The 21,407-nt window shown below is 51.8% G+C and overlaps 9 protein-coding genes across 9 annotated transcripts; 4 read left to right on the forward strand and 5 right to left on the reverse strand.

Moving 5' to 3' along the window:
* Window positions 1–1,563: 1,563 nt before the first annotated feature.
* On the forward strand, window positions 1,564–4,365 carry PENARI_c011G06165 (DENN (AEX-3) domain protein; the record flags this gene model as incomplete). The annotated part of the gene is made up of 2 exons (XM_022632620.1): window positions 1,564–2,964; window positions 3,019–4,365. 2 exons carry the CDS (start codon window positions 1,564–1,566, stop codon window positions 4,363–4,365), a joined length of 2,748 nt encoding a protein of 915 aa, XP_022487420.1.
* A 1,537-nt stretch (window positions 4,366–5,902) lies between these two features.
* Window positions 5,903–7,059, reverse strand: PENARI_c011G01202 (SDR family NAD(P)-dependent oxidoreductase; the record flags this gene model as incomplete). The annotated part of the gene is made up of 4 exons (XM_022632496.1): window positions 5,903–6,359; window positions 6,415–6,745; window positions 6,796–6,827; window positions 6,935–7,059. 4 exons carry the CDS (start codon window positions 7,057–7,059, stop codon window positions 5,903–5,905), a joined length of 945 nt encoding a protein of 314 aa, XP_022487487.1.
* A 521-nt stretch (window positions 7,060–7,580) lies between these two features.
* PENARI_c011G02807 (uncharacterized protein) lies at window positions 7,581–10,796 on the forward strand (the record flags this gene model as incomplete). Its single annotated transcript, XM_022632537.1, has 1 exon — window positions 7,581–10,796. One exon carries the CDS (start codon window positions 7,581–7,583, stop codon window positions 10,794–10,796), a length of 3,216 nt encoding a protein of 1,071 aa, XP_022487601.1.
* A 323-nt stretch (window positions 10,797–11,119) lies between these two features.
* Window positions 11,120–12,649, reverse strand: PENARI_c011G06199 (uncharacterized protein; the record flags this gene model as incomplete). The annotated part of the gene is made up of 1 exon (XM_022632622.1): window positions 11,120–12,649. The coding sequence occupies one exon, from the start codon at window positions 12,647–12,649 to the stop codon at window positions 11,120–11,122; it is 1,530 nt and encodes a 509-aa protein (XP_022487562.1).
* Window positions 12,650–13,337: 688 nt separating this feature from the next.
* Window positions 13,338–13,916, reverse strand: PENARI_c011G11730 (uncharacterized protein; the record flags this gene model as incomplete). The annotated part of the gene is made up of 4 exons (XM_022632757.1): window positions 13,338–13,344; window positions 13,406–13,595; window positions 13,651–13,767; window positions 13,820–13,916. The coding sequence occupies 4 exons, from the start codon at window positions 13,914–13,916 to the stop codon at window positions 13,338–13,340; spliced, it is 411 nt and encodes a 136-aa protein (XP_022487427.1).
* A 539-nt stretch (window positions 13,917–14,455) lies between these two features.
* On the forward strand, window positions 14,456–14,959 carry PENARI_c011G06907 (uncharacterized protein; the record flags this gene model as incomplete). The annotated part of the gene is made up of 3 exons (XM_022632644.1): window positions 14,456–14,519; window positions 14,570–14,692; window positions 14,763–14,959. 3 exons carry the CDS (start codon window positions 14,456–14,458, stop codon window positions 14,957–14,959), a joined length of 384 nt encoding a protein of 127 aa, XP_022487554.1.
* Window positions 14,960–15,551: 592 nt separating this feature from the next.
* PENARI_c011G04510 (Zn(II)2Cys6 transcription factor) lies at window positions 15,552–17,249 on the reverse strand (the record flags this gene model as incomplete). The annotated part of the gene is made up of 1 exon (XM_022632574.1): window positions 15,552–17,249. The coding sequence occupies one exon, from the start codon at window positions 17,247–17,249 to the stop codon at window positions 15,552–15,554; it is 1,698 nt and encodes a 565-aa protein (XP_022487374.1).
* A 542-nt stretch (window positions 17,250–17,791) lies between these two features.
* Window positions 17,792–18,141, forward strand: PENARI_c011G09705 (dolichyl-diphosphooligosaccharide--protein glycosyltransferase subunit 4; the record flags this gene model as incomplete). The annotated part of the gene is made up of 2 exons (XM_022632711.1): window positions 17,792–17,965; window positions 18,097–18,141. The coding sequence occupies 2 exons, from the start codon at window positions 17,792–17,794 to the stop codon at window positions 18,139–18,141; spliced, it is 219 nt and encodes a 72-aa protein (XP_022487452.1).
* A 148-nt stretch (window positions 18,142–18,289) lies between these two features.
* PENARI_c011G09899 (putative C2H2 finger domain protein) lies at window positions 18,290–21,145 on the reverse strand (the record flags this gene model as incomplete). Its single annotated transcript, XM_022632715.1, has 1 exon — window positions 18,290–21,145. One exon carries the CDS (start codon window positions 21,143–21,145, stop codon window positions 18,290–18,292), a length of 2,856 nt encoding a protein of 951 aa, XP_022487490.1.
* Window positions 21,146–21,407: the final 262 nt, after the last annotated feature.

Genomic DNA, 21,407 nt, shown 5'->3' on the forward strand with positions numbered 1-21,407 from the left:
ATTAAAAAAGAAATGAACTCAAAACAGGATGACCATGACCACTCTGTATTGGACCCCAAACACCAAAATCCGGACAGACATGTACATCACAGCCGAACGCCTCCACAACAGCTAAATAGCTCAGTACAAAACCATCCGGCTTGTACCGGGTACTTCGGCCCACGCGACAGCCAGGTCATGGGCCAAGGTACCAGGTACCCCCTGTCCACACGACCGGGACAGCTGGGCAGTGGGTCCAAACCCACCTAGACGAAACACTGGACGGGTGGAGCGATCGACAGCTTCATCTTCCTGTTGAATCCAACGGGGTGTTCGGAACGGAAGTCCATGCTCTCGTTCCCTAATATACATACAGTACATAGTGTACTCCGTAGCTAACGTTAGGGGTTAATATGCATTAATATGGATTTCCAAATTGGTACTTTGTGCAATATTAAAAGTCTCGGTGGCTATTTTTGCTTGACGGAGATACCGGAATCAGTGTCGGGTTAAACTATCGTATAGGATTCGTTTAATGTGTATCGGCGAATTCTACTTTGGTATGGTAGGTTTGACGGGGTTGACAGTAGTGGAGTCACGGGAAGACAAAGCCCTGGAACGCGTCTGTTACCGTATACTGGACCTGACACTGGACTGGACGGGCATGAAAGCTAAATGTCTGTTTCATGATACATTCCAGCATTCCAGCAATTCAGGGGTAACCCAGACACTGCATAAGATCGAACACAAATCTCTTGCGGTGGAGACTGGGAGACAGGGGTAGACACCAATAAGAACAACGTGACGGGACGGCTTCTAAATGAAATCTTCGGCGATCGGCACTGCACGCTCGATCGTGACCCAGTAGTATTTGTCAGTTTGAGGGGTTGGGGGGTTACAGTGCAAACTGTGTACAGACTGCGAGGCTCCTCGCAGCCCGCAGGCAAAACACTGCTTGAACCCGCATATGGTTGTACTGCAGATGGACGGTCGAGACTTTGAGACTTGGATATATTTCCGAATGAATGCTATTATCAGGGAGGAACCACGACAAAGAGTTGAGGTGAAACACCATAAAAAAAAAAGCACAAAAATGGACATATCAGATGTGAGGAAGAATATGGGGACGAAAACAACCAGCGGTCAACGTGTATAACAGTGAACTGTACGGGCTCTAGTATCTATCACATTGTAGACATGGATGTAACTGAGGCACTTGCCGAGATACATGTGTAAGAATAGAGGAATAGAGGGATATAAGCTACGTGCAGAAAGCAGAAAAATAGAGAAATACTCCGTCCGAGTGCATATAACTTACTTCCTCCGAGCAGGAAGAGAAGAAATTAAAGTGGAGAGAGTTCTCTCCCCCTTTGGCTTTAGCGTAACTCTCCTATTTGCCCCCTAAACCTCCTCTTTGGCTTCTCACACGTCCAATTAATTCTCTACACTCCCTTAACTATCGCCTCTCTTTCATCTGGGTAAATCCTTCCTTTGAATTGCACTCGAGTAGTGCGTTCGACTCTTAGGAGTCCCCCTCCAAATAACCCCCCAATATAAACACGACTCAATCCCGAGAGATACACAATGGTCCACTCAATGCGAGATCACAGCTCCTTTGTCCGGCCTTCCACCCGGGATAGACCTTCGACGCGCGGTGAAGGGGAAAATTCGCTGGTCGTTCCCAGCCGCACGTCGTCGCTCCACTCACGCATCACTCAGCCCATTCCGTCTACTCTCAACATCAAGCCCGCCCAGCGAACACCGAAAACACTCACCCATGCCTACATGGTGTGTGGTGTCGGGCGGGAACCCTCACAATGGGTCAAAGCCCCAGCCCCCGCCCAGGGGAAGATTGGCCATATGAAGGGAGCTGTCGGTCAATTCTGGCTGCCCGAGATTCTAGGAAGCAGCCCCCGACTAGAGCAGGACAATGAGATCGCACGAGCCCTGCATTCGGCCATGCGGGCATGTTTCCCTCACGACGTGGAGATCTGCACTGGTAAGAGCCAGCCTCACTGTGCACACCACGCGTTCGTGTTACAGCAGGACTCTTCTCACACTCTGTACGGTATCGCGCTGCGCGTCTGGTCCCGTGCGGATGAGAAGCGCGCGGAGACCATCCGCGAGCTGCGCAAGAAGACGGAGCCGGACTTCTACGACAACCCCGATGAGACTTACTGGATTCCCTACTGCCTGAGCTTCCTCTCTCGCTATCCCCTGTACGACCTGCTGGGGGATTACCTGCGCGGTATGTGGATTCACTGGAACAAGGCCACCAACCTGTTCCACGCCGAGGAGGTCTCCCGTATCCTCAGCTTCCCGGCCCCGCGTCTCAACGATCTGGTCCGCATCGATATGAAGGACTACGCTCTTTGCTACCAATTCCCCTCCTCGCCGACTGGATTCCAGAACTTCTCCATGTGGCCCCTGTTCACCTGTCTGTCGATCCCCAACATCGTCGGAGTTATCGAGGCTGCTGTCTCACCCACTCGCCGTATCATTTTCGTCTCCCACTACCCGGCGATGCTGACCGTGGCGGCCGAGACCATTCGCTACTGCGTTCGCGTCTACGAGTGGAGCGGTCTGTACGTGCCCGTTGTGCACGCCCGTCACGTCAAGGACCTTGTCCAGGAGCCCGGTCCTTATATTCTGGGTGTCACCGCCGAGTGTCGTACCCTGTTCAATGCCCCATCCGACGCCCTCGTTGTCGATCTGGACCGCAACTTCGTCCTGACATCCAGCCCGCCCAATGTGCTAAACCAGGGCCAGCGCACCAAGTTCATCAACCGCATGACGCAATCCTTGAACGGTGATGTCTCGCCTTCTGGTGTGCCTACTCATCTCCGCACTGCCTATGCTGGCGGTAAGCTCATCCCCGCCGGTCAGATTATCGTCATGCGCGGCGAGGTCGAGAGCATCCAGGAGCCCCAATGGTGGAACCAGGATGCGGTCATGAGTGTCATGGACCATGTGTGTGAGAAGCTGGTATGTTTGCTCTTCAATGTTTGACTAACGATAGTTTAAACTAACTTTTTATAGGGCCGCAACACCGGTATGAAGGCCATCTTCGGTGGCTCCGTCAAGAAGCCCCTGATGACCAAGGTCTCGATGCGTCACCTCAACGAGATTGTTCGCGAGCGCAACCAGTACTCCCGTGACGCCATGGAGGCCTGGCAAGACTTTATCAACCTCAAGGGACGAATGGACACCGAGCTCAGCAAAGTTACCAAGCGTAACAACTTCCTTGTGGAGGAACTCGAGACCTGGAAGCAGCAATTCCTCAAGTTCCAGGCCTTTGCCGAGCAGCTTACCAAGGAAACCACCGAGCTCAAGGTCAAGATCGAGAACCACAAGCGTGAGAACCGTCGCCTCACTGGTCTCATCGACCAACAGAAGGACGATGTGGCTCGCCTCACTCTGCGTCTGTCTGGTACCGAGAAGCAGCGTGACGACGCCCTCGAGGCCCTCGTTCTCCAGCAGGAGATTGCCGAGGAGCTGGAACGTGAGCGCAAGCGCAACCAGAAGGAAATCTCCGCCCTCACTCACACTAACTCGACTCTCTCCCGTGAGCGCGAGGATGCCCAGCGCGTGGTCCTCCACCTGCGCAGCCTCATCAACGGCCAGACCCACCACATGGAGCACATCGTCCGCTCCATCAGCAGCACATCTGAGATTACTGAAATGGTCGAGCAGGGCTACGAAGACGCTCCTGAGGAGCGCAAGGCGGAGACCCCCAAGTCTAAGGAGCACGTCAAGACAGTCGAGGAGGTCAATGGTCAAAAATCTCCGGTAAATGACATGAACCCTGCGCTAGAGCAGCATTTGCTGAACCTCGGCAAGGATCACAAGACCCTTGCTCGTTTGAGCATCACAGATGTCGCAGACCGCTACCTGCGCGACAAGACCGATGCCATTGCGGACATCATCCGCAGCATCAGCGACCAGTGCGCCGCCGCCGTCGAGGGTCTCCACCTGGCCCAGGACGCCGAAGATGAAGAGTCCGAGGGCAAGATCCAGACCTCCGACCGTCTCGGCTCCGACTACGATACCCAGGAGGGCCGCTCCACCCGCGCCGCCAGTGAAATGAGCGATATCGACAACAACTCCCTCCACCCGGATAACCGACACTCCAGCATCCCCCCGACCCCGGATCTGGTCCACAACCGTTCCAGCACCTCCATGTCCATGGTCAGCAGCTCGACTTTCCCCGAGCGCTCAAGTCAGCAGTACGGGCCCGGCGATATCCCCACTCGTATCGTCGAGGATGACGACGAGCACGCCCATGAGACTGAGAATGTCGATGACCAGCAGACTGAGCCTGGTACTCTGTCCAAGCAGGCTAGCGAGGATCTCATGCGACCAACCACCGCTCGGATTATCTCCTAGGTTTCAACATCAGCTGTCTGTATAAGCTTAGATGATGCAACGGCTTGACTGAGACGATCTTATTTGTTTGGCTTTCTTTTCTCTTCTCTGTCCATTCCCTGTTTCTTCTGCCTGGCGTGTGGCCCATTTCCTTTTTTCTTTTTTTTTTTTACTCCTTACTTCACTGTGCTGTATCCTGAATACGCACTTGCGCTCTGGTTGTCTGGCGTAGCTCTTTCTTCCCTATTTGCTTTCCTTTTTTTCTTGCTTCGCTTCGTCGTGTCGATTTCTTTTGATACTCCCTTATATCCACCGACCATCTCTCTGTCTTCTTGTCCCATAATTCTGGTCGCTTTTGTCTTTCTCGTGGGCTATTTACCCGGGAATCTACTGTCTATTATTTATCTGTCGTGCCGTCTGGGATGGACCGGCTTGATTGTTTCTTTTTTATTTTTATTGCTTTTTGACTTGCTCGTCTCGTGTCGCCGAGAGAGCCACCCACTCTGCACTCGCCATCTGCCTACTGTCTGCAGATGAGATTTCCTTTTTGTGTATCCATTGTCGTGCACTTTTCCCTTGTCCACAGTCCTTGATCTGGGCTGATCTCATAGTCTCACAGGGTTATATAGGTCCTTGTTACTCGAAAATGGATTCTGTGGACTTAACTTTCTTTCATTCCTCCAACTAGATTACTTAGTCTACTATAAACCTCGATCTACCGATATCATGTATATTGCTCGGCTATGCCCGTGCGGTTCAAGGTAAATACCATGATGGTCTCAGTCTGTGAGCCAAGTGTTGCCTCGTTTCCGGCGGTTACGGGCGGCGGAGACCAGATCTGCTCAGCGTTTTCGATATTTATTTCATTTCAGACGTTGTATGTGTCTAGATTCTGTATTGACTGGGCAGGCCAATGCCAGCTTTTTGTTGTAGCTTTGCGAAGAGCTGAAAATTGTTGGAGATGAAAGAGGGACTAGTACGTGCGGTATTCTTCAATCCACGAAAAGGGTTTGCGCGCTTTTTCTGCTCGCTTAGGTCCGCTCAGGTCCGCTCAGTAAGTCGACTGGTATCTCACTGAGCGTAGAGCCGAAGTTCTATTGCATAAGCGACAGGCATGCACAGGCAAGGCTCTATATTCCGACAGGTAGGTGGATTATGCCGAGTGATGCCCTGTAGTCAAGGTTTGGCGTGCCCTCGCATGCTTGTTGGTAGGAGGCAAAATCAGTGTAATGAGAGGTATGAATAAGGCTGATGTTGTAGCATAGCCTTTATATCTCTGGACTAGTGATAGAATTTGCCAGGATGAGGTCATGTATAATGGCAGGTCGAGCCCGGAAGGCAGCGTGGACTTGAGAGTATCTGAGATTTTCTACAGCGGCAAAATCGCCGGTATGAATGAAGATTTGTTGGATCAGTTCTGGGGGCAGTTGAGCGAATGGGTCCATGGTGGAGGAAATACTTGAAGCGTGGAAAGACAAGAAAGACGGGGCTCTAGTTCCTTAAGTACCCCCCAGAAAAGAAGTTAAGATCTACCGTGGCTTGATTACACATTCAATACCTATGCAAGCTTCCCAGGAACAACAGGATGTCCAGCACTCAACCCGCCACAAACAGCCCAAGCCTGCCCATTAACATAAGAAGCCTCATCAGACCCAAGGAACAGAGCAACACGCGCAACCTCGTCAGCAACAGCACCTCGCTGCATAGGATTCAACTGTCCAATCTTACGCTCAGTGCCGCGTTCCCGCGCCCGATCAAATACTGTCTGCGTCATGCCTGTCTCGATCAATCCCGGGCAGATGGCGTTAATGCGGATTCCCGTGCCGGCGAGTTGGTACGAGACTGTTTGGGCGATTGAGACTACTGCTGCTTTTGAGGCGGAGTAGTCTGTTGAGCCGGCGTTCGAGCGGAGGCCTGCTACTGAGGCTGTGCCAATGATTGAGCCGCTTGGGTAGGGTTTTGTGGCAGATGTTAGTTTCATTGCTGGGGCTGCGTGCTTGGCTGCTAGGAAGACGCTGGAAGGGGGTTAGTTTGGATTTTACTTTTTATGACATATTGGGGAGGGTGTACCCGAGTGCGTTTGTACGCATGGTGTTCATAAATCCGTCGCCGTCGATCTCGGTGAAGAGTTTGGGCTGGCCGACGATGCCTGCATTGGCAAAGAAGATATCCAGTCGGCCGTACTTTGCTACTGCCTCGTCGATGACTGCTATCAGGGCCTTTTCGTCTGCGGCATCAAATGATCGTACGTGGATGTCAACATTTGGGTAGAGGGACTCCATTTCCCGTTTGTGAGTTGCCAGGTGGGTATCGCTGTAATCACAGATATAGACTGCTTTGGCGCCATTGTTGGCGAATTGGTGTGCGCTGGCCCGGCCAATGCCGTTGGGTGAGTTGGCGCCTATATTCTCATTAGCGTATGCATTTTAGAATGACACGAATGAAGCTTACCAGTCACAATAACCACCTTGTCCTTTGTCCGGCTGCAAGTATAAGTGTAAGCTATAGTTGAAATAGAGTGATGGATTAAACAAGATAATGCGGTAGACTGGCTGAAGACATAACTAAACTACGCATTCAGACAACTTACGGTCCTGCTGAATCACCAGCAATATGGCGAATCTTGGGGATGTCCTCGAATGTACCCTCGAAGGGAATGCCCTCGACTAGCTGTTTGCTGAGGGCTTGGAGACGTTGCTTTGCTGCTGCAGACATGATGTTTAATTTGCGATACTGAAGGCAATTGAACAGAAAATAGAGAATGCTATAATCAAATTCAATGTAAAGAAGTAAAGTAGCTAACTCATAACTTATACGAGCTCAGTTTCCCCACTGCGTCGGCTATGCGGAGAGCCGAGGCAGAAGGTCACGTGGAACTAAGCATTGGTCACATGACCAACAACGTCATGTGCCCAGGCCATCAACAGCTTTGTGTGTTTCAAAGACAGCAAAATAGCAACTCTTTGTGCACCTTTGGCAGCTTGCATTCCAGGAATTCCAGGGTTGAAATTTATGCTCCCTTCAACTCGCGTCGATCTCCCTTCATTCCACCGATCCACCGATCTCAAGGGATCGCCAAGGACGCGCGACAGGGAAGTGCCAAATTATCAGCAGCTAGTCGACTATCTATTTTAGCTCGAACACCCGAATCCACCCTTGAGCAAGCCTGCGGAAAGCCTTCATGAAGTCATTACCCAACGATTCCTCCGTCCACGCCATTGCCCGGTCGTTGAGTCATGGCAGAGTCCGACCACTCCCAGCGGCGGTCGTCATCCCAAGCCTCGAGCGCCTCAAGCAGGAGTCGAAATGCTAAGACGCTTCGCGCCAAAGCCCAGAAACGCCACTCCGGCTCCTCGAATACAACCACGGATCTAACCTCGTTTCCATCCCTTTCACCCCCCGACAAAGCCACCACCCTCACCCGTGGCTTGACAAATACTTTATTATCTGGCGAAGACGGAGAAGAGATAAGTAGAAGTGGTCGGGGGCGGAAGGCGACATTGGCGAAGCTTACAACTGGAGACTCTCACAAGTCTGGCCGGTCTGCCCTATTCGCCGATTCCGTCCTGACACAGGATATCCCAGGCGCCCTGCATTTGGCCGATGATGCGCATATTGAGCGTCTGATTGCCAGTACAGGGGCCGTGAAGATGGTGAGACAGTTCGCGCGCGACCTGGCTCAACGGGATGCTGAGATCTCGGCTCTCCGCCAACGTGCAGATGCAAGGGAGCGAGAGCTGAAGAGAATGCTCCGGGAGGTTTCTGTTAGCAATCAGGATATTGAGCGTCGGTTGTATCAGTTGGAAAATCCTCCTGGTGACCGTGTCTCTGATGGGGAAAGCAGTCACAATAGTGATTACGCTGGCCAGGCCTCTTCCGGGTTGAATGGGCTAATGTCACAAGCTATGGAGGATACTGTGGGTTCACGACCTACAGACGTTCAGTCTGATCTCCAAGCTACAATCCGGGCCCAGCGAGCGGAGGCTGATGGCCGCGGGAATGATGGCAACGAGGCCAACCGGAAGCGCCAGAGCTCGATTCGCGGTTGGCAAGAGTACATCTTCGGCTCGACTAATACCAGTCGCAAAACGAGTCGTGCTAGCAGTATCATGAGTGATGTCGGGGAACATGAGGATGAAGAGACTGAGCATCTTCGAGTGCCCAGCAATCCCTCGCGGCGCAAAGCTCTTGATGAGCAGCTTTTCCAACCACCCGATGCTCTAACACGAATTGGTGGACCAGCAAAGCGGATCGCCAGCCCGTCAGTGAACGGGGACGATGCAAGCACTCACTCGCGCAAATCCTCGAGGTCGATCGGCTCGTGGACTGTCAAGCTATTCGCTGGCAATCAGGCAAGCAAGGATACAAGTGATTCCGAGGCCAGTCAAAACAAGCCATTGTCCAAAGTCCCGGGCGGAGATCGAAGCGCTTCGTCTACTCTTTCGGGCAAAGGCGGAATGTCGGCAGTAGCTGCATTGAAAAGAATAAATAGCAATGCCAGTATGCCTTCTGTACGCTCTGCCAGTGGAATGAGCGTCCAAGGCAAAATGGGCTCTCCTGCCTCGCGACGGAACCCAGCAGGCAGCGTGTCACAGGGTGCAGCAACTGAGACTACAGACCGAAGCTCTACCAATCTCGGACCTGTCGAGATGGATGCCATCTTGCCCATGGAGTCGAAGCCTCCCACGCTCACGCCTATTTACAACAACTCTCAGCCAGGTGAATTTCTTACAGACCGCTTTGGGTTCATCTATGATCAACGTCGAAAGAAGCGTCAAAGGGAAGCCAATGCGTCCAAGAGCAGCAATCACCCTTTGAGTATTAGCGAGACTCTTGGTACCCTACGCACTGATGTTTCGGATCCGGAAGACGACCCTGATGTCCGAAGTCTTTCGCAGACAGCCCCTGAAACAACACCCTCTTCTCCTGCCTCACCGGACGACCCTGACAGTGGAGCGATTTCCATCCGCCGTTGGCAGGACTATTTGAGGATTCCATCCCGCCCTACAGAACTTCTGTCCCATACGCCCTCTGCCGGACCAATTATCTCCTTGACTACCGCAGGAGAGAATCGTCCTCACAGCTCGTCTGTCTCTGTTGACAAAGACGGGGCATTGTCTGTTGGCTCTGTCGGACAGCCATCAGCTTCGACATCGGCCATCACAGCTGATAGCCCCGAGTTCGCGGGCCTATCATCCGACCAAGCAAATGACATGGCTGCCAAGATCTCAATTGCGGAGACTGAACCAGTGAAGCTGTTGCTAGAACAACTGACAGAGCTCCACGATACGCTGCAGCGCGACCGAACCGTGCGATGGAACGAATTCCTCCGCAAGGTGCGCGCAGAACGCCGAAAAGAAGGCGAAGCTGCAGCCGCTGCAGCAACCGACCGGTCTGTAGCTGCAGTTGATACGCCAGAGGCCTCACTTGCAGATGGCGAGGTTGTGGGCATCGCCGGTCTGGGCAACAAGGGCAAGGTTGGTCGAGCAAAGTGGCGCGAATTCCGGCTGCTTGTACTCGGCGGTATCCCAGTCGCTCTTCGCGCCAAAACTTGGTCAGAATGCAGTGGCGCTTCTGCCATGCGAATCCCCGGGTACTATGATGACCTTGTCCATAGTGTTGGTGGGTCGGAGCCTGATCCATCTGTCGTATCACAGATCGACATGGACATCCGTCGCACTCTTACCGATAATGTCTTTTTCCGCAAGGGTCCTGGTGTCGGCAAACTTAAAGAGGTGTTACTTGCATACTCGCGTCGTAACCCTGAAGTCGGCTACTGTCAGGGCATGAACCTCATAGCTGGGTCACTACTGCTCATCATGCCGACTGCTGAAGATGCATTCTGGATTCTGACTTCAATGATCGAAATCATACTGCCCCAACACTACTATGATCATGGATTGCTGGCCTCTCGGGCCGACCAGGTTGTCTTGCGACAGTACATTTCGGAGCTACTTCCCAGGCTTTCAGCTCACCTGGAGGAACTGGGAATTGAACTAGAGGCGCTCACCTTCCAATGGTTCCTTTCAGTCTTTACAGACTGTCTCTCCGCGGAGGCGCTGTATCGCGTATGGGATGTTGTCCTATGTCTCAACGTGACCAGCGCTGTCACCGGCCCCGGACCCACTGCCAATACAAAGGAAAGCAATGACAAGACCCCCAAAGTAGCCGAAGATATCGCCTCCGGCAGCGGAGGTGGAAGTACGTTCCTTTTCCAAGTTGCACTCGCGCTGCTTAAACTCAACGAGCAGCAATTGTTAACGACTTGCTCGACGCCCGCTGCTCTATACACATACATCAATCACCAGATGACCAACCACGCTATCAGCATCGATGGCCTGATCCAGGCCAGTGAAGCACTGCGCAATGTGGTCCGCCGAGAAGACGTTGTTGCGCGCCGAGCTGTTGCCCTACAGGAAATGCGGGAATTGAGCAGTGGCCGCAGCAATTAAATTCCTCTGTTTGATCCATTTCTTTGTTATTTGATGGTCTTATGACCTTTTCCTTCATTTTCTTCTAGATTGACGCAATGCCGATACGACTTGAGCATAAGGCAAGGAGTTTTGGCTTTCTGTTTCATTGTTGGCGCTCATTTTCTCTCTTTAAACACATGTTGACATAGCCTGCGATATCCCCTTTGCCCATCTCATACATCACACCCGCATTCAAGATACCCCCTGGATTTTACACTTGGGAGGCAGCACATTAGACTTCTCTGAATGAAACCTTGCTATTTTTCCCCCTTCTCTAAGTTCTACGCATTATTGTCTATGTTCTATATACCCCCGACAGAAAACCGACTCCAACTTCGAATGCGAGACCCAAAAATGATCAACAATATCGGAGACACCATGATAATAGCCGACAATCCAGCCAACAATGTCGCCGACCAGTTTATATGCAGCGTCTCATACATCGGCCCCTCGAACAGTGGAAACGTAGCCGACACCAGACTCCGCACCATAACATGAATGCTAATAGCAGACACAGTGTTGAGCGGGTACACATCAACGATATACACAATACCACTAATAAAGATAGTCTGCAGCGCCAACCCAATCGCATAGCACGCAATCACCTGCGCAACCCAATGTGTGTCCCCCGTCCACCCAAACCACAACAAAGCCGGTGGCAGCAATACAGCCCCAAACACCATAGGCGGCAATCTACCCTCCGGAGCAACACGAGCAGGCGTGACGGATTCAGATTCATTCGAGCCTTTCTGCGCAGCCATCCACCGCCGTTTATACCATGTCATCGTGAACGTCGAGAAAAGTCCCAGCGCCGTCAGTACGCCTAGACCAACGGCTATAAATGGCAGCGTGGCGGCGGGCTTGCTCCAGCCTCGGCCTTGGAATTGCCGTGGGAATAGCTGGTAGGATAGGTATAGCGATCCATATACCAGTGTCAAGTAGGTGGTCATGACGATCAGGATTGGTTCCTGGATGAACATCCGCATTGGTTTCGTGCAGTACTTCCGCAGCAGCACTTTCGGGTCTAGAGATGCCATCTCGGCTTGCGCTCGCAGCTTTTCATTGCCCGTTTCGTGGCGAAGACGGGCGGCACGTCGCATCAGGATGCGGTTATGGGATGATTCGCGTAGCAGCATTAGGCACAATATGCCGACTGCGCTGCAGAGGATGAGTGTTGTCCATGCTGTCCAGCGCCAGCCGTATCGCTCGACTATGTATGCGCCTACGATTGGGCCGATGATGCTGCCCAGGTTCATGATTGTGGCCGACATGCCAACTGCCACCCCTCGTGTGATCGGGCCGTAGATATCGGCCAGGATGCCTGATCCCACTGCTAGCCCGCCGGCGCCGAATGTTCCTGCTAGGAACCGGCTGACAAGGATTGTGGCAACGCCTTGGGCTAGGGCGAGTGGGATTTGGAAGATGGCGCAGCCGGCTAGGGCGATGGCCATTGGAGGTGCGTTGCCTACTACTTCTGCCATGGGCGCGAAGATGAGTGGGCCGACGGCAAAGCCTGCGACGAAGAGGGCTACGCCGAGGCTCATTACTTCTTCCGATACGCCATATTCTTTGGCTGTTATGCTTGATGAGGAGCCGAAGATGCTGGATGCGAAGGCTATTGAGAAGATCACGGCTAGGGGTGCTGCGGACCTGAGGAACTTTGTCGACCGCGACCAGTTCTGCGGGTTCTCAGTGTCATTGGGACCATCCCAGGTTACCAGGTTGGGTGGATAGCTTGTTCCAGTGGAGATGCCGTCTGGGATGGAGATAAGATTGACAGCTAAGCTGGCTGCTGACTTTTCGGCCTTGCTGACTTCCGTCGCGGGCTCCATGATGATATTGATATCGTGGACATGGGATGCGAAGTATAAGGCACAGATCTATGCGATGGTGAAAAGTTTTAATCTGACAGCCGGACAGGGCGACAGTTGGATCGGCAATCAGTACAGGATCTGCCTTGTTAAGTTGGCTGTTCTCCACCGATCTATACGGAGTGTCTCCGATGGTATACTCGGCTATCAGCGAGGTAGAGGTACGCGAGATATGCGATTGAAATCAGAATATGGAGCAGTAGACGGTTTGTGTGTGAACTTCCCGACTCAATTATCATATGCGAAGTAACAATTGGCGCATGAAAGCCGAAGTGCTCGGAGAGATGGCCGAGCAGATTTCCCTTCCGGGTATAGACTTGCGAACTGGCCTCGACACGAACCACCCACTTTTAGCTGCATATCTGCATGTCTGCATGTGTTGTACATTTGGAATGTCAGTGAATCTTCCATAGAATTATAAATCTGTAAGTTATTTCTCATATCACAAACTCCAAATCAGATTTAATTGTTCCACCCAATTTGCTCCGACGAGCGATTGTTCCTAAGAAGCATGAAAACATCACAGAAACACCAACATAGGAACCATGGCAAAACAAAAGCTCGATAATATCACAACTGTTAGCACACTCGAAACCAACCCCCTACCTAGTTCTAGATTTCCCCCCCTTCTTCGTCCCCTCAAAATCCTTCAAAGCCTCCGAATCAAATCTCTCCATATACCGCAACAGCTCCAATTGATGAAGTCTATGTTCGAACGTCTGCGCATCGGAAACGGTATTGTTCAGCTCGGTCTCGTTATCAATAGGCGCGGTGATAGGAAAGGGCGCATTGTCCATAAACTTGGCTTCGACCAGAGATCCGAAGTTTTGTCTGGCACGGTTGATGTTTCGGACGGCTTCATCGGCGGTATATGGAGTGTGTCTGATCTTGTTGGTATTCATGATCCCTAACTAGTGTTAGGGTTTGTTTGTAAGATGTGGTTGGATAGATGATAGACTCACCCTCCAGGTGTTTGATATATAGGCAAAGCTTTTGAAATGTGCGTTGGAATTCGCGCTTCTTTGTTGTTGCTCGCGTGTCGATGTCTATCATCCAGGCTATCATTGCACAGGATAGACCTGCGGCTTGTTAATATGAGGAGTGAGGTGGTGATCGGGGCTCTGTGCCTACCATCTCTGCTATATGCCATCTGTGCATGGTGATATGGCGCTGGGACATTCTCCATATAGTTCACGAACTTTGGAGACTTCTCGCTGATTGGAGACATTGCAAATGATCTCTAATCTTGGGGAAGACGTAGTTATCTAGTGTGATCGTAGGCCGAACGCGGAAGAAAGACCGGATGAACAAAGTGTAGACAAGGATCATATAATGAATTAGCCTTGATATTACAAGTTTCCTTTCTTTTTTTCTTCTTCGCCGTCTGGCCTGACTTGATTCGAGACGGGGCTCGGTTCTGTCTCTTTGTTCCCCGATCCAACCCGACCACATTGGTGTGATTTCTTTGTTCTCGTGTTGGATTACCAGGGCTCTTCGAACTTAACAGTAGTTTGACTATTGGTTGGTTATCTAGCCTGCTCGAACACGAGTTCTTTGTTCCAGGAATAGACTTTGTATAGACTCCCTGGCGCTTTGTTCGCTCCAGTAACGTTAGTTTCTCTGAGTAAAATTACCGTACGTGCTTGATATTCCCTGACTTCTTTATCTTAAGAAGCCAAAGGTTTATAGCCATTGACATTCTCGGCCATTTAGCAGGCCTCTCTTCTTCTCCTCTCTATAGCATTTCTACCTTTCCTAACCAGCAAAATGAACTACCAGCGCGCTATAAATGAAGTCCCCGCTGTTTTCCAAGTCTCATCAGGCGAAAGAGGTATAGGTTCTTCCGACCCTCAGATCACAATAAAGACTAACAGTACCCAGGATCAAACATTCTCAATAGCTTCCTAGGCTGGGTCCGCAACGAGACATTCGGAAACATGGCTGAAGTCTGCGCTTTATGGGCTGCAATCGTGGATGCCAACGAGCACCTTGTCAAACTAGATCGTAAGACCATACCACGCCCGCAGTGTTCAGTACGGAATCAATGTGAATTAACCATTATTATTTGATCTAGAAACCCTCACTTCCCATGAGATTCCACATGCGGAATACAAGACCAAGGATATACTAGACTCGGAGTTGAGAGAGGCAAAGGAGTTGATGGCTCTTATGCCTGGTGGACCGGAGAATAAGGCGATCAACACCGATGATGATCTTATACATGCTATTGGGCGGTTGAAGTTCCTTCGTCATTTCAATCAGCAGAAATAGGATTGATGTATCCCAATTGTGAAATGTTTCGAAGTCTGTATAACGTTAATCCTATATTGAATTATTACTATCTATCGCCCTAAAGCCAGTAAGCCAGAGGTGTAGACAGAAAACTGTATCTACATTGCATATGGACATGTTTATAGCCCTAAGTCTAGACTGCCAAGCCAATATGTAGGTTAGAAAAGTAAGCCAAGCTGCAGTACGAGGTATTCAATGAGTAGTTTCATGATTAGTATTTATTCGTCATATCTGTCAGATCATCCAATAAAAGCTCCCAGGAAGCCGATGCCGTGTGACTTCAGTAGATGTGGGCGGCAGTGCATGCCCAGACTATGCGCTTTGCCAGCAACATCCCGGTCAGCGTCGGAGTCAGATTTATACCCATTGGGCCCCATCCTATGGGGACCAGGGCCCGCAGGGAGGGGTCAGGGGCGGGGGAACACTCCAGCCGCAGCCTGTGAGCATATCAAATGCCCCAAGGCCCAGTGATCTCGGTGGGTGCCAATTCTACACCAGGCTGTGGAACTGGAGGTCTGGGGACAGCGAAACGTGGACCAGAAGATCAGGATGGGTGACTATCTTCACTTCCTCAGCTCGGGCCCTGATCAACCCAAAATTGACTATTATCCAGCATCGTGGTCAGATAAAGCGAGTCCATCGCCATCGTCGGACGGAGACCCATCTCCATGACATCCCGCGAAACGGCTTTGATCTGCCGCATGATCGACTGCGAGATAGCCCAAGTGCGAGCCAGCGATTTGAACACGCCGATTGTCAACGTCAGACGGTCGCGGCTGGGGTCGGGCATCTGGCCAGCCTTGACGGAGCAAGCGGCCAGCTGAACGATGGAACTGAGCGTGAGGGCACAGATGAAGAACGGGGTGTGTTTGATGACCGGTAGACGGAATGAGGCAAGCCGAGATAATTCTCGAGCTGCCTTGGCTGCTTTCATGGCATGCTCGTTGTGGGAGAATGCGGGCACACTGATGGGTCCCGAACTACCACAGATGACCGCTGCGGCAACGGCGGGCGATGAGAGAAGGTCAGATCGGGGGAAGTTCAGGTAGATGGATGCGCCGTTTAAGATCATGGTCGCCTGGAACATGATCTCGTCAACCGTGCCGTCCGGGCGCAAGAGCTCTTCCTTGGACTCTGGCAAGTGGTGACCCCAGCTACCAATACGCGCATCAATGGCTTCTACATGATCCTGTTGACCCTCGGTCATGCTCTGCATCGCCACCACGCGACCAAGAATCCGTATGGCTTCAATTCGGTAGCAGTATGAGGAGAAATGTAGCTCCTCATCTGCAAATACACGCTGATCAAATTGCTCAATGGTCGGTGACGGCGGAGGAAACAGACAATCTTGGTAGATGCGCTCCTCGCAGGGAAGTGGTACTTCGAGCGGAACTGCATTGGTCCGGAACTCACTTTGCACGCCAAGGGCAGTCAGGAGACCTTCGATGACAAACAGGTCCCACCAGGTACGTCGCAGAGACTCGGCCCGAATTGGGTCCCCATTGCTAGCAATTACTGCGAAAGTTTGCTGGTGCATGCCAAGTTCGAATGCCAGGTCCACTGCGGCGGATAGACACTCGCCAGCCTCAGAACGCTCGTTGCGCGAGTGCAGTACAATTGCCAGCAGGAGCAGTGCTTGGACCTTTTCCACAGAGGGGTCCTGCTCTCGCACCACTGCAACCACTGTTTGGCGGTATGTCTCGCTGGAGGCCGCCGAGGTGAAGTGGGAGCCCACGAATTTCATCACCTGTTCCAGATATACGGGGAGGTAGATGCGATTAAGGTACCGATGGGGTGGCAGGATTGGGTGTGCGGCGTGGAAATAATTATAATATATATCGATCAAGTAGGCATCGCTACTAGCAACGGATGAGGAGGAATCCGGAGTTAACGGTCCGCTAACCGGACGAGCAGGTTGAGGCATTGACATCGAGAGATCCTGAAACCCGGGACTGTTTGATCCCGACGAGAGGAGCGGAACGGCTGGCGCATAACCATAGCCAGCCTGCATGCTCCTCCAATCCGCGGCATTGATCATGCCGGGATCCATCGGTAACTGCTCTGGGGATTCTGGATTGGCGCGCCGCTTTTTGGATGGGCCCTTGTAACCTCTTCGAGATTTGGTGTACTCGCACTGGTAAGGCTGTCCATTGACTTCGCAACGGCCACAAGTGGGGACTTTGCCATCGCACTTGAGATGTTTGTGGCGGCACGGTAAACACGCCAACGGTGAGGGACCATTTTGTTTCCCAGAAGTCTGTTCAGTCATAGTGGGAGCATGGAATGGAGAGAAAGAGAAAAGGAGGGGAAAGGGAAGAGAGGGAGAGAGGAAGAGAGGAAGAGAGGAAGAGGGTGAGAGTGTGAGAGTAAGAGACCGTTGAGATCAAACACAGCGGGGATCTTTGTCATGACTTGGCAGGGATTCCCCCGTCGGCTGGTACGATACATAATTACATTACACTTTCTAATGTGTGTACTTTACCATACCAATACAGTCTCCCCCATGTTATCAACTTCCCTTCCTCTATCTGTCTCTCTCTCTCTCTCTCTGTGCCTGTCTCTTCCTCTCACCTCTAAATCCCGATCTCCTCTCCATTGGTTCATTGACAACCAATAAAAAGCGGCAAGCTCGCCTCTGGGACCTGAACCCAACCCGCATCATACTGTGTAGCGTCACCCGAACTATTGGCCGACGTGTCTTCTCCGATTACATCTCAATCTTTGTCTCTCGACCACCGTCATTTGGTCTCGCAATCCCACGTCATTTCTTGATCTGTCATTCGCACCCCTCCTGCGAATCCCCCTTTCACAATGATCTCCGATGATGACCTCTACCGCCTCGCCATCTTCCTTGGCTCCTGCGCCATGATGATGATCGTTTTATACCACTTCCTCGACGTCAATGCCATCGAGGAGGACACCGCCGACACAGTGAGCCAGAAGGCTGAGGACTCTGCGCCGCTCGCGTCCACAGCCACCGCAGCCGTGTCAGGGAGAAATTGAATAGCTGTTCTGAAGGGAAGACGGGGAATCAAGATACCATTGCCTACATTTGTTTTACATTACCAGCGAGTCAGACACAAGCCAATTGTACACTACAACTACAATTTATCCAGCAAATGGCAATTGTCAATGTCATGGCTTCAATGCTTCTTCAGTAAATTTGGCGATCATGTAACCAAACATGAAGGACAACATGCAAATCATCAGACGCCATTAAAATGCAGATTCAATCAACGCTGCTCTCCATGCTATGCCCACCCGAAAATGAAAATGAAAACGAAAATCAAGGGTATCTCAGTTTGGGAGTCAATCGCTGCTGATGTAGCATACCTCGTCACAGTCAAGGTTGGCTTGCCGTTCCGGTGTTGAGGAAGGGCTATCACTCGGTCCTAGTGCCGGTCCAGTTCTCTGTTTCCACTGTTGACCCGCTCGAAACAAATCACGAGCCTTCAATCGCTCGGTGGAAGTTCCATGGGCGTTGCTGAAAGCCTTTACTTGGTGCTCATCAACTGGCAAGGCCATAGTGCCTTTGCGCGCGCTCGGATCAGCCACATTAATGCTAGCCTCTGCAGAATCACCAGTTTTCGGCACTGTTGGCCCGTCTCCAAGTTCCCAGGCTATTTTGGCAAGATGAGTGTCTGCCATGTGTTGAAATAGACGCTGGGCAGGCCGTAGTTCCTGATCCTCACATTCTTTCCACTGACAACGGAGGTCGTGTGGGATATGCACCTTGGACACGTGGGATCGCAATGCGTCCATGTTGTGAAGTTCGGCGGCACAGTCCTTCCATCGGCAGTGGAAGACTAGGTAACTGACGGGCTGTGTGCGGGGAATCGCAACCTCAATCATCGCTGATCCACTCTTGGTCTTGGGAGGTCGACCGGGCTTTCTCTTTGGTTGCATTTTACCTGGCGAGGGCGGAATCACAACTTGTGGGCGCGGAAGTTTAGGATTGTTATTCTGGCTTGAAGTGGTCACCGAATTTGGTGTAGCCTTCGACGAAGACTGCGACGTAGTCGTAGACTTGGCCTTGGGTGTCACTTGAATAGCCACCTCCACAGGGGCTGATTGATTCGATGCGACTGGGTTGGTGGACTTCACCTTAGTCTGCTTGTTGGCATGCGAGCCTTTGCCTGAATTGGGCGTCACCTTAGGGGTATGTTCAGCGGGCGTAGGTGGAGGCTGCACTGGCTTGGTTGTTTGTGTTGGCAGCGGCGATTGGGAAACAGGAGCTGTTCGGTCGGAGAAAGAAGGGGGTTCGGGAACGGGGTCGAGTCTAGGAAGACCAGAGGGGAACTTTGAGGGGTCCGTCGCACGTTTAGGAGAATGGTAGGTGGGGGGTTGGAAGGGTAAAGCTCCCCAAGACCTTAACTCTCCGGGAGGGGTGCGCGCGTCAATTCTGGCAGAACACGTTGGCGGTGTGTCACGTGGTACGGCGATCGCGGGCACGTGCGGTGAATTATCGTGATCACGTGAAGATGGGTTGGGATCTCGTGGAGCACCAGGCCCTGGAACAGGCCTCTGCGTAGGGGTAGAACTGTTGGAAACAGATCTCTGTGTAGGCTCTAGCAGAGAGGGGGTCCTCACAGGAGGAACAGCACCAGGTGGAGGAGCGGAAATCGCTGGAAGAGCAGATCTCTGGGAAATGAACTCTGCAGGGGAAAGTTTGCTCGTAGGAACAGAGCCCGATGGAGGAACAGAATTCTGCGGGGGAACAAGGCTTGGTCGAGAAACCGATCTCGGTGCAGAAATAGGGCCTTGTGGAGGAATATGCTGTTGTTGAGGAATAGAACCTGCTGGGGCAGTTCTTGCAGGAGGAACAGTGCTAGGATCCTGTTCAACATCCACCAGATCCCAGCGAAAGGTTGCAAGATCTGAATTGGAATCCACTTGGCTAATATTGGCCTTCAGTGCGCATAGGTGATGATTCAACCCTTTCATTGTAGGATGTCTTCCCGAAGCGATAAGAATATCCCGCGCAATTGTAGCGGGATTATATGATTCTTTAACCAGTGCATCACTCATGCGAATTGGCTTCACTAGATCTTCACGGTTCTTGGTTGCCTTGCGGCTAGGTTTATATGCAATAAGCGCCTTTGACAGATGCTGGTTTGACGAAGACTTGACTGGTGCCGGTTGGTGAAACGCAACATGGCCAGACCCATTATCTAAACGGCGTACCTTTGCAGGCGGCTGGACCTCCGTATCGTTCTGGCCTGAAGTCTGAGGACTTTGAGTCTGCTGATGATACTGCGGAGCAGGCAAAGGATAAAAAGTCCGTTTATCGCTGTCCGTGCTTGGTTGTGACACCATTGAAGCCGACCGAGCAACTGGGGCTGGAGCATTCCCGGAGGTTGAAGAATTTATTAAGTGATTAGAGTCCTTTGCTTGCTGTGAAGAGGAAAATCCTGACATGGCCGACCGTGGCTGAGGTCTGTTTTGATTATTAGGAGGCCGATTGTGGTTGTTCAGGGGCTGTGGTTGGACATGAGAACTGTTCTGGTTATAGACAGGTCGGTTCTGACTATTTGGTGTCGGTTGGTGGTTAGCATTCTGGCCTGAGCTCTGCTGTGTTGCTGTTAGCCGATATTGCTGCTGACTCGGTTGTTGATAAGGGTTAGGTCGATTCTGATTAATCAGGATCGACTGACGACTCTCGTATCCTGAGCTCTGTAGTGTGGCTGCCGACCAGTATTGCTGCTTACTCGGTTGTTGGGTATGAGCAAGGCGAATCTGATTATTCGGAGTCGGTTGGCGAATCTCGGGATCTGAGCTCTGTGGAGTTACTGTCCACGGTTTTTGCTGTTGACCCATATGTTGGTAGTGACGCCAGTTGATGTTGTTCGAGTTGATAGGCTGTGAGGCGACTGGAGGTTGCCCGCTTGGCCTCGACACAGCTGCAGGGTTTGAAGACCTTATGTAGGGAACGGGGTTCTGCGATTGCGATTGGCGGTACATGAGCGCAGCTTGCGCAGCTTGCGCAGCCGCATCGTCGAAGGCCGGATGGAAGACCGAATGTTGATATCCATGTGGATCGCCTCGGTCGTTGACATCTTGGCTCTGGTAGGCAGCTTGGTTTTCGTTGACCTGGTCGGCGTGGATCTGGTCGCTCGAAAAAAAGTTCGGCTGCCAGTCTGCTGTGTCCATGTCTTCGTCAGACATGTCCAAGCCTGTACAAGCACTAGTATCACATCGCCGAGGTTCGAGAGAGGATTGACCCGGAGTCGACGCACATCAGAAGGGCTGGATCACATGTGGTGGTGATGGGATGAGCAAACGTATGGGGAAGAACTCCTGCTCAAGCCAGAACAGCAGCCAATTCAAGCCGAAGTCTGCAGTCGTCTACGATCCCAAACAGACCGCGGCAAGCCAAGACCGTCGTAAAAGCGCGTCAAAGTGGGTCTATATCCCCCACCAATCACAG

This window comes from Penicillium arizonense (genome assembly GCF_001773325.1).
Source record: "Penicillium arizonense strain CBS 141311 chromosome Unknown PENARI_contig011, whole genome shotgun sequence".
Taxonomy (NCBI): Eukaryota; Fungi; Ascomycota; class Eurotiomycetes; order Eurotiales; family Aspergillaceae; genus Penicillium; species Penicillium arizonense.